The following is a 14798-nucleotide window of genomic DNA, read 5'->3' as shown; positions in this document are numbered from 1 at the left end:
TGCCATGCCGGAGAAGTTCGCGGTCTTTTTCCTCTGCTGCGTTCTCCAGCTTCCTCGTTGTATACTGAAGCATTATCCACCAGAGCATTTTCTGGTTCAGTGGGGGTGGGGTTGGAAGGCATCATTTCTTCCTCAAAAAATGTATCCTCACCAAGCTCAGGAAGAGCAATGAAATCAGGAAAGTTTGGTGAGGCCATTTTCTGAAAATTGATAGAACTTTGTAAATGAAAGAGCTAAAAAATGAATGAACGCGAGAAAAAAGCTTAGAATCAAAATCAAAGAGACAAGTTGAGAGATAGAATGAGAGTGAGATGAGAAGATGAGAGTGAATTGTTGTGTGGGATTTATGGTGGAATTAAGGAGTATTTATAGGGGATTTTTGGGTTAAAATTTGATTTTTTTCCGTTGGGCCCTTCGCGGGCCCAACGTTCGGCACGTGACGGGCCTCCCGTTTGGCCCATCACGTGCCAAACGGGAGGCCCGTCACGTGCCGAATGTTGGGCCCGCAAAGGGCCCACTGGACCAAATGAAATGGGCTGTTTCGTGGGCTTGGGCCGGGCTGAATAAGGGTCGAATTAAGGTTTGGGCCGGGCCGAATAAGGGCCGTGCCGCGGGCCTCCACGTGCTTGGGCCGCGGGCTGAGAAGTTGAGGCCCAGCCTAGTCCATTACACGTGCCGTGCCGGCACGGCCCGTAATAGTAACGAACTAGGCCGTGCTGAATTAGACACTATTACGGGCTGGGCCGGGCCGTCCATGGACGGCCCGGCCCATTTGACACCTCTATGACCCTGAATCCGCCTTATGTTAAGTGGGTATGAGGATGGATATGGGGAAAAAGTATGGTAAGATATTAAGATGGGAGGAGTGTTTTCGACCCTGACCTCTTCCTGTCCTATTGCCATCCCTAAGATATCAATAGAAAAGAAAAAAAAAATCAAGAACAATGTCAATTTATAGTAATTGTTGAGAATTCTTTTTCTTAGAGAACTTTTCTGATAGACCAAACTATAAATAGCGTTAATTTTTAATTGTTGAATTTGATCAAAATTAAATAAAATTAAAAAAATATATAAAATAAATAATTTTTGATACAGCTCTAATAACTAAAAGATAAAGAACTGTGGCTATTCCTTTTTTTTTAAAATTCTAATAGGAAAACTCCTTTTTTTTAAACACCCAATAGCCAAGTGCACCATGTCCGATCCATTTTTGGGCACCATGGATTGGGCTAATACGACGCCAACTCGAGAAACGACGTTAATATAAAGAACTAATATGAAGTCCGAAACAACATGAAAAGGCAAAGTAGGCAACAAGTGTAAAACGACATCGACTCTAGAAACGACGTTAATCCGAAAAACGGAAACACACATTAGGACGACAAGGGCCGAGAGTTAACAATCGACGGCGCAGAAATTAGCTCCGGCGGAGGTTGAAATGATTCCAACCATTTCCTTTTTCAACGTCTCTGAAGAAACAAGCATTCAGGTACAAACAATCGAAGGTTTTTTTTTTTCTTTTTTTCTTTTTTCAGCAATTGGCTCGAATAATCAAAATTCTTATTCCAAGGCATATAAAGTGGCTGCGAAATTGCTTGCCTTTTCTTTTCCAAGACTGTATAATTGAATATCACGCACCTCTATTCGATTCGTCCATTTCAAATTTCAAATCGCAATGTGGTATACGAAAATGATGCTTTGAGATCAGATTCCCAAACCCCATTTGGGAATTTCTCGAAAATCTTAGATACACAAGACAATCAGACACATAGAACACCATTCCCAACTTGGAAGAAAATATAAGCTTATTATAATAGCAGTCAGATATTTGTAGAAACTCTCATTGTTTAAGTCACACAAAAACCAAGCAATCCGTAAGCTTTAATTTGGTGTCAAAAACTGTTCATCTGTCCAACCAAAAGTGAAAAAAAAGCATCTTAATGTGATGGGTAGTAATAACTATAAATTCCATAGAAGGACTGAGCAAAAGTTAGCAACAATAAGATAACCGCTGCAAAAAATGAAATGATGGCCCAAGGATTGCTGAAATAGTTGTGTCTCAAGCTGGCACGCCAGGCATTCCACTTGTGGTTGTAGTAGCGGTTAACTTCGGCCGACAACCGCGAAAGATAGCTGTCATTGATGTCGTAGACGACCTCCTGGCATAGCCGGTTAAAGAGATCAGCAACCTCAGCGTCACTGCCGAGCCAATGCTCGATTATTCCGCAGTAATGGAGGTACCCCACGTCCTCAGAAGAGTTGATCAAGTTGTCCATGAAGACGACATAGGAAGTAATGTCATTGCTGCAATCAAGATGGCATTGCTCAAGGGCAATGAGGTTGAGGAAGAGGGATTTCGTGCCGTCGTGGATCAAGAGGCGCGGGATTTCGAGTATCCCATTGCTGAACTTTATATCCCAGAACCGATCAGTCTTTCTCTTCTTGAACTTGACCCCGGCTTCTCTTAGCTCCGTGACGCAATGTATGAGTTGTTGCCTCCGTTTATCCACGACACGGTTGCCGTGAGACCAGCGCTTGATCCAGACTCTTGGCTCAGGTTGTGGCCCTCTTCGAAGGAGACTTCTTCTGAAGACCTCAAGGCAATGGAGACCATCTTGTTCGGATAGCGGATCAAATGTTTTTCTGTACCCAATTGATGATTCCAGCCTGTTCCTGCCACTCTTTGTCAATGGCTCATCTGTTGGCATTAAAGGGTCAAAGAATTGGAGTGCTAGTTTGGCTACTAGTCCAGTCTGATTAGGCTCTCCTAGCTGCAGCCCCAATAAGCGATCGAGTATGAAAAGTGGCAGCTGATTCTCAAGCATGATCATGTCCCTTTGGATGGAATGCATTGACCCTCTCATCGCGAAGATGGGGTCGTTTCGGGAGTACCCAAGGTGCTTGAACCCGCCTGCAGCGCCCTGAAATAGCTCTAGAATGAAGCAGCCGTCGAGCACCATCATCTCCACAAACTCATTGCTGCTTAGGGTGATTGACCCTTCATAGCAACCGCGGGCTCTTTCTTCGAGCTCTTTGATTGCGTCGAGGTAGAGCTTGATGTCCTGATTGTTGCGCTTGAGTATGTGCTGGAGAGAACGCCACTTGTGGCGATCCATTTGGCGAAGGCGCCTCTTGCCATGGTGATAAGGCCCCAAGGAGACAATCTGTGGGCAATAGGCCTTGTCATCTCCTTCTCTCAAGTAGTGAGGAATTCTATAAATGCAGAGGTTTGTCCATGATCCTGCTACATCATCTTGCCAAGCTTGTTCTAGCTTTTCTTTGATTGAGATCACCCACTCGGATTCCGGCGACTTTAGGCCCTCTTCGTCGTTTTCGTTGTCGTTTCTTACCACAATTTGGAGGGATTCAGATGGTTCTTGTTGCTGTTTTTGGACATGTTGAGGCTGATCAGGGAATTCAATGGATTTGACAGAGCTAGGCGTGGCTGCAACTCCAGACTCTACAGTTTCTCTGAGTTTGAGGGTGATCAAGTACCAACTCAAGAGCTCCTTGTTGAATACAGCAACCATCTTTAGGAAACTCTATTCTGGGATTTGGTTTGTGTTTAGATTGAAAAAAAAAATAATAATAAAAAATAATAAAAAAAAGCCTTCCAAGCAACAAAAAGTACAAATGAGATGGTTTTGTTATTCCCTAAAAAGCCATCTCTGGCGCTAATAATGAAGAAAGGTTGTTGGCTAAATGATGTTATAGATTAGGTTAGATATATATTATAACTTTATGCTTTAATAATAGCCTTGTAGCCTTCGTGGGATTATACATAAGTCATGGTCACATGGACCCCTTTGCTCTTTTGTTCAATTAGCAACGTAAAGATGACTTTTACGTATAATGTTCTATTCTTACATTAAGGCTTTATTCTTACAGAATTATGCGATCCTCTTGATAGGATATAATTTTTAACCGTCAGATTAAGTTCATGTATAATTTTTATCTGTTAGTATAAATCATAACCTTATCAAATTAAATAAGATATGATAATTTAACGAAACTTAATGAAAATTTGAGGGTTAAAAAATGTATCTCCCAATGAGATATTCCTTTCATTCTTGTTATGCTTTTGTGTTGCATGATTTTGTTTTATTTCTTTGCATATTGTTATGAAATCTTCTTGTCATCAGCAAAAAAGCATGCCAAGGGTGGAAAGAATCTTTCAAGTTCAAATTTAAAGGGAATGTATAAAAGCAGCTTGGTCAGACCTTACAAACTTCAAGGAAGATGGGTTCAGATCTTTTATTTTTATTTTTTATTTTATTATTTGAAAGACTTTGTGCTTAATAGTGGTCATATATCAAATATAAATTGTGAATTTGTGCGCACTTTAAATGCTTTTAGTTTGTGCTTCAAAGACTTCAAACACGTTCACTGCTCAACTCTAATGCTCAATTATAATTTCAGGTTATCGGTGGAAAATATTTATTTATTTTTCTATAGATATGAAGTGACTGGATGCTGGATCGGTTTTATATTATAAAACTATTAGATAGAATAACTTATCGATGTAGTTTTTCACAAGGCCAGACTAAATTATTGCACAGCTATTGCCAGGCAGCCAGGGACCCAGCCAAAATTTGTAGCATTTTTTTTTTTTTTTTTCAGGCATGTACTGTAAAATATGTAGGTAAGCCTCATCAATCAGCATAACTTCCGTCCTCTTTATATTTGTAATTAAATTTACATCTCTTCCACTCCAAGTGCTTTAGAAAAGAAAAGAAAAAATTTTAAACAAAAACAGAAAAGAGAAAATATGAAAATAAGAAATACCTGAATAAGGATTCAAATTACCTCGTAAATTTTGATGTCATTTATCTAACCAATCAGCGCTGAACATCACCTTGCCACAAAATGAGAAGCGCTTCTACTTTTCAAAAAAGCTTCCAGTCAAAACCACAAAATGAGACTTTTTTTAAATTAAAAAAAAAAACTTTTGAGAAGACTTTAATACTTGTGCCAAAACTTCGTTAAAGCATTATGAACTTCATTCTAATTAGTAATTATTTTAATCCATTAAGCTATTTTATTTTAAACACTTACTGAAAGTCGCACTTTTACCTCTTTTCTCTTTTATTGACTAAAAGTAAAAATTCTATCAAATGGACCTACAATATCATAAAAAGGAAAAAAGCTGTGGTACATTAATGGGTATATCATGGAGTCTAATTTAAGTAGTCTGAAGATGGAAAAAAAGAAATCCAAGTAGTTGACAAGCTAAAACTTGACCACATTTTTTTTTTTTTTTTTAACTGCTAGATCATTTCTTCCCATCATCTCGTGGCTGAAATTTTAGTGGCATGTATCATGGTTTTCACGCTATAAAAGAGTAGAAAACATACAGAGCCCATAAAAGCAAGTCTTGAGGAAATTTGTGGGGAACAAGCAATTTTATGGTTAAGGCCTAGAACATTGTACCTACCAAAAAGATGTACCAGAATAACTGTCTGCGGACTAATATCACGTGTTCAAGTTTAATAGCGTCTAAGCAATCACTTTTATACTAGGTTATTTAAAAATTTTGAAATCTCTTCTTTTACTTTCTTTTGTTTTAATAATTGAACCATTAAATGTTGTGCCATTATGTGATTGATTAAATACTTTTTGGATACTTAATTAGATAGATGGTCAGAATTTATTTTCTTTAACTTTATTCTACCGTGACTTATGATCTGTCATGTTTCTAATGAAGTGTATGATTTAATTCTTTTCTTTTCTGTGCTTTATTTTTCCCTTTCTCTTTGGCCTTTCATTGCAATTTTTAAAAAAATTCTGCCTATACATACGCCCTTCCTAGTTCGCTTTTTTAAATAAAAAAAAATTACAGAAGATGGTCTTTTCTCTGTTCTGACCCAATAAAGAACAGGAAAAAAAAAGCTCTCAGAGGAAACGTGCTTCATAAAGGTCATTAAAGGAAAGCAGTGGACCAAACTAATACACAATAAAACGTCTAATTGTTTGATTATGATATTCTCCTAACTAATCCATTTAAGTTTGCTTAGTGGTGGTATATACGGTTTGCTTGAGTAGCCTTCCATTCTCATGACACAAAAGAAAACGACAAAAACCATGATGTATTTTAGCAATTGTGATCTCTAGACATTTTCTTTTTGTGCTCAACCTCTAGAAGTTAATTAACTACTGAAAACACAAAAGCTTCTGCCACTATTAGAACTGATCTGAATACTCTTTGACCCCGTTCATTTTACCGATTTAAATTTAAAATTTGAGTTTTGTTACAATAAAAAGTTTTTATAAACAGTCACATATAACTTTTTTTCCTCTCAAACTCTGATTCATTTGAAGTTTGGTTTGGAGCATCCAAGGTCCATTGAAAAAGTCAACTCAACTAGCAAATGGAAAAAGATCATTGAAAAAGGTACATAACTGTTATGTGAGAAAATATGCGTTGACACGTAAGATGACGACCATACTCCACGTAGCTCAAAACCTGCTACGTCAGGTAGCGGTCGACGCCTAAAGCTCATTTCCCCATCCGCCATCTGATGAAAAGGCCGACCGTATGGGATGATTCATACAACCGTCGACACTACATACAGTCGAGGCCTGTGTGATGTGTTCGCAGTAGAAGCGGCGCCATGAGGAGGTCGAGCAAGGCAGAGGTCGCACCCTATGAAGTATAGTGTAGGTGCAGAGGGCAGACCGCATGAATATGGGTCCACGTCCCAAGAAAGGCCTCTGAGGGGACAAGACGAAACACCCTTCTCTATGACGTATAGGGTCGAGGCAGTACTCCCCGTGGAAAGTAAAACGTCGACACTAAGAACGGTCGCGCACGAGGACGACGCAAACGTCGAAGCAATGAACAGAGAGCTCGATCTCTTGGAAGAAAAAAGGATCGACTCTCAACTACGACTCGCCGCTTACCAACAAAGAACAGGGCGCTACTACAACAAAAAGGTCAGACGGAGACGATTTTTCTGAGGGGACCTTATCTTAAAAAGGGTAACACCCCGAAGAATTAAATGAGATTAATTAAGGTAATTAAGATTTATTAGTGTGCCTAATCTAGTTTAATTAATTGATTATTGATTAGTAAATGTTTCTGATGTGTAAATTTAAATAATTTCAAGGTATTTAAATCTTCTCAGTAATTATATTTTATTCCAAAAGTGTGTGTGGGTACATTTCTGGACTGTCATTTTGAATAATTGATACCTGTCCATTTTTCTTTTCTTTTCCTTTTTCTTCTTTTCCTTTTTCTATCCCGTGCATTCTCTCTTTCCTGTCGTTTTCACTCTCCCCCTCTCTCTCTCGTTCGTTCCTCTCTCTCACGTTCAAATCTTCACCAAATTAAACCGGATTTCGAGCCAAAGGAAAATTTTCAAGAAGTTTTCAACGCTAAGAAAAGGTTTTGAGGTAAGATTTTTGAAAAACCTCTCTTGAATCTCAAGTTTTTCAGATTTAAAAACTTATTTTTGGTTTGAAATAGATTTTGATGGATTTTGAGTAAAACCATGGTAGAAATTAGAGATCTTGGATTCTTTGGACTTGATTTAGTATTTAGAACCCAGATCTAGTAGTTTTCCTTTGAGATATTTTGATTTGAAACTGAAATTGCAGGTTTTCAAACTAGTTTGGCGAGTTTCCTCGCCCTGCTATTCTTCACAGGTCGACCTATGCGGTCGACCGGACTACACTGAGTCCACCGGTCGACCGAAGTGCACACCACCGGTCGACCGGTGGTGTTGCACTGCTCTGTCACCGGTCGATCGATGTACAGGGGATTTGATCCTGTTTTGTTGAAAAACCCTGTTTTGACCTCAGTTTTCGAGGATAACCCAAATTAGCTTCATTTGGGGACCTAGAGTGAATGGATTAGCTTCTTAATCCATGTTTTGATATTGAAAACCCTTGGAATGATGATTTGAAACATGAAATGGTTTGTGAAACCAGTAATTGAATTATGGCACACTAATAGGAAATTGAAGTGTATGATTGGTATTGAATTGCTTTAAGAATGAGAATTAGATCCTAAAGTGTGGTTTTGTATCAGTGCTAGCTGAGGACTTGGATTGAGGGGCTTTGAGGAAGCAAAAACTGGAATAGTGCAACGCTAGCCATGTTTGATATTTGTGAGGTAGGATTTCTTATCCCTTCCTTTGTGAGGCTGTTTTCAAAAGAATTTTGTCTTTGCAAATGTTTTAAAGAAAGGGGCATGTTTGCGAAAGAAAAACGTTTTAACCCCCATGGCTTGTTGTAGTTCTAGGGAGTATAATGAACTGTTTCATAAAGTTTAATGAATGATTTCTTAAGATAAGAGATCTTGCAAATTGATAAACCAGCTGATGGCCTAGATAGGATGTAAAGAGTGCATCCTTAGGGGCAAGACCCGAAACCTGGCCCGGGGTGATATGGCTTGTGCATGTGGTTGTGTAAGTAATTTATCATAGTATAAATTACTTGTTGATGCCTGTAATACAGAGATTTTCAGTTATATTTCCTTTGAGAAAAAGGATGTTAGGTTCCGGCTGTTGTGTTGGAACTGAATGTCTATATTTATTCTTTTACTTATTTATTTTCTTACTTGTTTACTCATTTATTTACGTATTTACAAAGTTATTTCAAAATATATCCTACTGGGCCTTTCGCTCACGTTTTATTATTTTATAAATATAAACCCCTCCCAGGCAACTCTAGGAGCAGCGCGGAGTAGCTGAGTTAGTTGCTACTACTTGAGTTGGTAAGAATTATGTTCATCCTCCCTGTGTACAAATGTAAGAATTTATAAATTCTGTAAACTCTGAATATTTAGATTTCTAGACTGTGGTTAATGTCTATAATGTTATTTACGTGTTCATGTATGTACAATGCTGCGTATCCTGTGGGTGAAGCCCTGAGAGATGTCAGAGGCTCAAAGTTAGTACCTCTTCTTCGTAGTTTATTTTCAGTTAAATGTGGGGCTCGTTTGGGAATTTCCTTAATATTTTATTCTTAATCGCGTTTAATCCCTAATCGAGCCTCCACGTCACCGACCCCGGCTTTGGGGCGTGACAGAGTGGTATCAGAGCCTTAGGTTTAGGAACCACATGATTGTACATACATGTGTGACATCAGAAATCTACTAAACAGTCTAGTTTCTTTTCAGTTAATTGAGATGCCGCCGCGTCGTAAATCTGTTAACCAACCGGCACCACAAAATCAAGAGTTCATGGATGCTATGTATGCTGCTTTCCAAGGCATGGCCACTCGAGCTCAGAATGAGCTACCGGCTGAGGATAGGAAGCAGAGTTACTTCCGTGAGTTTATACGTGGACATATCCCCACATTCAATAGTGAGGGAAGACCCCAAGAAGCGGAGTACTGGTTTGATTCCATCGTAAAGCACCTGAACACTATGGGAGTGCCGGAGGAGTATTGGGTAGAATTTACGGTGTATAAGATGGAAGGCCAAGCAAGTACTTGGTGGAAACAAGTGAGGATAAGGCTTAATGTTGCAGGAATGACCTGGGAGCAGTTTAAAGTTATCTTTAATGAACAAAACTTCCCACAGAGTTACCGAGATGAGAAAGTAATGGAGTTTATGTCCTTGCTACAAGGTGATATGTCAGTGAGGGAGTATGAGGCAAAATTCAATGACTTGTCCCGCTTTGCGCCATCTCTGGTGGAGTCTGAGCATTTGAAATGCCTTAAGTTTGAGAAGGGTCTTAAGAATTCTGTAAGGAGACCATTGGTGGCTCTAAGAATTCAAAATTTTCAAGACCTGGTGGCTGCTGCTACAAGCGTGGAACAAGACAATTTATCTTATCAGCAAAGCAAGGAAGCAGCTGGTCGAGATTCTATTTCTGGTGGACCTTCTGCTTCAGGTGGGCCACAACGGAGTGGTAGAAGAAACCGCAATTAGGGTCAGATTAGCGGAGAAATAATCAGTGGTGGCAGTGGTTTCTCTAGAAGTGACAGAAGTGGTCCTTATAGACCCAATTGCCATTATTGTGGGCAAGTTTGTCACATTAGGAGGCACTGTCCAAATCGAAATCAGCTGCCGACTCAGCAATCTCAGAGTGAGGCTTCTTACGATCAATGAAGACCACCGCAGTTTGTGCCGCCTTATCAGCCACAACTGCCAATGCCAATGCCATACCCTTCTGTGCTAGCTTATCATCTGCCTCAATATCCACAGTTTTGACCTCAAGCGTCAGGACCAGTGCAGATACCTCTGCCGCAACAATATAGGCCAGGGACCCAACGGCCTAATATTGGTGATAAAGGGAAAGGGAAAGCGCAATGACAAGCTTATACCTTGACAGGATGCAGTTCTGGAGGACAGGCCAGCAATACGGTGGTAAAGAGTATGATTCTGATATCTCATTCTTTAGCACATGTATTGTTTGATACTGGTGCTACCCATTCGTTCATATCAAGTGCTTTTGTACAAACTTTGAAATTGAAAGCTGAGAATTTGGAAACCCCGATGATGTTGAACTCCCCACTGGGATGTGTGGAGGTGCTTAACATGTGTAGATCGTGTGAAATCACGATTGGGGGTGAGCGATTGAGAGCTGACCTACTAATCCTTCCAATGAGTCTGTTTGACGTGGTACTCGGAATGGATTGGTTAGCAAGATACAGTGCGATTGTCGAATATTACCGTAGGAGAGTAACTTTGATGAACAATTCCGGAGCGGTAATCACTTATCAAGTGGACATGAACCCAGTCATAGAAGAACGACTATTGCGATATAGCGTTGGGGGACAGAGAAACCTGGCTTGCTTTTCTTTCCTTCTTGCTCTAAGGGGGACCCGAGATAATTGGAAATAATGCAGAAATTCCTGTGGTGGATAAGTTCGCATATGTATTTCCCGATGAGTTACCCGGATTACCGCCGGATCGGGAGATTGAATTCGGCATTGATTTGATACCGAGAATGGCTCCTATCTCTATTCCTCCCTACCGAATGGCACCTGCAAAAATGAAGGAATTGAATAAGCAGCTCGGGGAGCTAATGGAAAAAGGGTATATAAGGAATAACACTTCTCCATAGGGTACACCTGTATTATTTGTGAAGAAGCACGACGGATCACTCTGGTTGTGCATTGACTATCGTCAATTGAATAAGGTAAATGTGAAGAATAAATACCCGCTGCCGAGGATCGATGAGTTATTCGATCAGTTGGGTGGATTACAATATTACTCTAAGATTGACTTGAGGTCAGGATATTATCAACTAAAGATCAAGGAGGAAGACATTCTGAAAACTGCTTTTAGAACTCGGTATGGACATTTCGAGTTTCTGGTGATGTCTTTTGGGCTGACGAATACCCCAGCTGCATTCATGGATTTAATGAATCGGGTCTTCCGGCCGCACCTAGATCAGTTCGTGATTGTTTTCATCGATGACACCTGGTCTATTCGAAGACTTAAGAAGAACATGAGTAGCATTTGAGAATTGTTCTTTAGACTCTTCGTGAACACCAGCTGTATGCTAAGAAAGAGAAGTGTGACTTCTGGCTGACGGAAGTGAAGTTCCTTGGACATGTGATATCAGGACAAGAAATTTCTGTAGATCCTTCCAAGATCGAGACTGTTATGTGGGAAAATATCCGTTGACACGTCAGATGACGACCATGCTCCACGTGGCTCAAAACCCACTACGTCAGGTAGCGGTCGACGCCTAAAGCTCATTTTCCCCTCCGCCATCTGATGAAAAGGCCGATCGTATGGGACGATTCATACAACTGTCGACACTACATACAATCAAGGCATGCGTGATGTGTTCGCAGTAGAAGCGGCGCCATGAGGAGGTCGACCAAGGCAGAGGTCGCGCCCTGTGAAGTATAGTGTAAGCGCTGAGGGCAGACAGCATGAATATGGGTCCACGTCCCAAGAAAGGCCTCTGAGGGGACAAGGGGAAATCCCTAAGTTATGTTTGGGTTTGGAGAAGGTCAGTAACACAGGAAATGATTACCTGCCCATAAACTGCCTAGAATTAACCAATGAGAATCACAGAGGATCGCAGAGCCGCAATAATGGACAAAGTGGGTGAGTGAGCAGTCCAAAAAGTGCTGAAAAGCTACGGTCTAGGTATGTAGGATAATAAGCTACTTGAGAGAAACCATCAAGGGACCCCCCCTGTGACAGTCCGCCCAAAAAGAGACCCATATGTAATCTATAGGCTATAAAAAGGGCAAAGGCCCATAGAGGAAAGGAGAGAGCTTTTTTGTAATCTTAAAAGTACAAAAGAAAAAATACAAAGGACTAGTGGATGTAGCTCTTTTTTATAGAATGAACCACTATAAATTCGTGTGCCTCTTTACTTCCGTTCTAACAACAAATCAATACATCTTACAATATATCTCAAAAATAAACACAGCCAGTTGTATAAATCCAAGTATATAACAAGTTTTGGCCGGTAACCCAACGGGCCACCGAGAGATAACCCGGCGTAATCTTATTGACGAAATTCTACTATTAACAATAACTTTCTTGCAATTGTGTTAAGGTGGGGAAGAGATATATGAAGCCAGAAACTTTCTTTTCCTTTTAGGAGAATTTTATCTTAAGGTACTGATTACGCCCAAACGTGTACAAAAATAAGCGGTCAATTGTAGTACAATTTGAACGGTCGATCCCACGAGGAAGTGTTAAATTGAATAAAAAATGATTAGCAAATAAAAAGCGTTAGGAAAGTAAGCAATCAAACAAAGAAAATGAATGAGTGTTTTTGATGATTTTTTGAACAATTTAAAATGGAGAAAATTCAATAAATAAAAGTGGTAAGGCTTTGAGAATCCTCTATATGCTTTGTTCACCTATTTGGATTTTGATTCATAAATTGACTCAATTGAAAGTTTCACATCCCAAACAAACAATCGAAAAATAAATATTTGAAGAACATATGAATTAAAAATGTATTCGAGTAAATAAAATTCTAACGTTTAGAATTAGGAAAAATTATCTTATTGGAAATCTAAGAGCGACAATATACCGTTGGCAATAATGCAGTAAAAGACTACTCATAAAACAATATCTATCAATATATAATATAATGCAACAATCACATAAAAAGAGCTTGACTAGATTTATATGAAAGTTGACAATAAAATATATTGATAAGAGGAAGAAATATGATAAAAGAAAATTATTTACTCAAATGTATAAAACTTACAAACCATTGGAGAATAAAAAATCCAAATAAGATCACTACACATATAAGATCATCTCTAGCCTCACCTAAATACTCTAGCCTAGCTTGCACATAATTCTCATAAAATTCTAAAAAGAAAGTATGAGAATAAGAACAAGAAAATAAGAGAAAATGTATGAGAATTTAGGCTCTAAAAATCCCCCCTAATCACTTTGACAATGGCCCTATTTATAAAGTTTTAAGAATGCTAAAAAGCATAAAACTGGATCCTAATTAAGAAGTTACAAGGCTTAATCGAGGGAGAAAAACCATCACGTTTCTGAAGAGTGGGACACGTGTCGCAACGTGATTCACGCGCGGGAGAGACGTGGTGCACAGCTGGACCACGTGGAGGGAGAGTGGACGCGCGCGGGAGAGAAACTTGCGCGGGGAGGGAGAACGTGCGCGCAAAGCGCGCTTACTAGCGTGGGGAAGCAACGGGGGAGCAGCTGGCATAGGACCACGTGGCGTCACGTGGTTGGAGAGCTGCTGCACACGGGACCCACGCGGAAGAAAGAGGAAGTGTGCCTGATGCGCTCGTGAGGAGAACTCGCCCGGAGGGAACGACGTGCGCGCCAAGCGCGCGTATGCGCGGGGACAGCTGGGTCCCACTGACCTGCGGCGCGGCAGAGGGGACCTTGGCAGTGATCGACACGTGGCGGCTGGGATGGGCTCGCGGCTTCTCGGCTCGGCTCGGCTAGACGATGGGCTGATGGGCCGATTTGGGCTTTTCTTGGGCTCAACTTTTGGGTTTTGTTTGGTAAACTAGCCCAAATCCAATTGTTTTCTTCAAAAACCTAAAAAATAAAATAAATCTAATTAAAATTAAATCCTCTAGATTTAGGAATATTTAAAATTAAAATCACAAATTTGATAAAATAATTTGATAATTATGATTATTAAAAGTGTAAATTCGTGCACTTATCAAATACTTTATTAGCGCGACTTAATTATTAATAGTCAGACTTTTATTAAATCTCCTTAGTACGTTTTTTAATATAATATAATCCGACAGTTAAAAGCTTTATCCTATCAATAAAAGAGTTTTTTTTATTCCACTTCATAATTCTCTAAAATAAATCTAATTAAAATTAAATCCTCTAGATTTAGGAATATTTAAATTTAAATCACAAATTTGATAAAATAATTTGATAATTATAATTATTAAAAGTGTAAATTCGTGCACTTATCAGATACTTTATTAGCGCGACTTAATTATTAATAGTCAGACTTTTATTAAATCTCCTTAGATTGTCATACGTTTTTTAATATAATATAATCCGACAGTTAAAAGCTTTATCCTATCAATAAAAGAGTTTTTTTTATTCCACTTCATAATTCTTCTTCTTTCTAATGGCGTGTGTTGACAGATGTTGGATGGGAAACATAGCCTTTAACTTGAAGGCTCTTCCTAGCCCTACCTTAATAGACAAGTACATAATTTCCCCTGTCCAATATTCCACCCAAACATGATAAATTTGAAGCAATAATTCTGCAGTAGATACAAATCCTAAGTTACTAGATGGAGAAAAATGTGTTCAAAACGATCAAAGCTTTCTCAAAACAAGGCCTATTTTGCTAATTGCTCTTTAAAGGTGACATCTTGTGTGACATCTTTCTTCCCACATCGTTGGAAAGAGT

General features: G+C 39.4%; 2 protein-coding genes across 2 annotated transcripts; one reads left to right on the top strand and one right to left on the bottom strand.

Moving 5' to 3' along the window:
- Positions 1-1856: 1856 nt before the first annotated feature.
- LOC21390645 (UPF0481 protein At3g47200) lies at positions 1857-3659 on the bottom strand. The gene has a single exon (XM_010095223.2). The coding sequence runs from the start codon at positions 3528-3530 to the stop codon at positions 1938-1940; it is 1593 nt and encodes a 530-aa protein (XP_010093525.1). The 5' UTR covers positions 3531-3659; the 3' UTR covers positions 1857-1937.
- A 5471-nt stretch (positions 3660-9130) lies between these two features.
- On the top strand, positions 9131-9877 carry LOC112091040. The gene has a single exon (XM_024163755.1). It carries the CDS (start codon positions 9131-9133, stop codon positions 9875-9877), a length of 747 nt encoding a protein of 248 aa, XP_024019523.1.
- Positions 9878-14798: the final 4921 nt, after the last annotated feature.

The sequence above is a fragment of the Morus notabilis genome, unplaced genomic scaffold (assembly GCF_000414095.1).
Source record: "Morus notabilis unplaced genomic scaffold, ASM41409v2 Scaffold1139, whole genome shotgun sequence".
NCBI lineage: Eukaryota > Viridiplantae > Streptophyta > Magnoliopsida > Rosales > Moraceae > Morus > Morus notabilis.
The sequence above is the reverse complement of the archived record's forward strand: the minus strand, read 5'-3'. Positions and strand labels throughout refer to the sequence as shown.

Excerpts from the sequence above, each read along its gene's own strand:
- LOC21390645 (XM_010095223.2), bottom strand. The coding sequence starts at position 3,530 with ATGGTTGCTGTATTCAACAAGGAGCTCTTGAGTTGGTACTTGATCACC.
- LOC112091040 (XM_024163755.1), top strand. The coding sequence starts at position 9,131 with ATGCCGCCGCGTCGTAAATCTGTTAACCAACCGGCACCACAAAATCAA.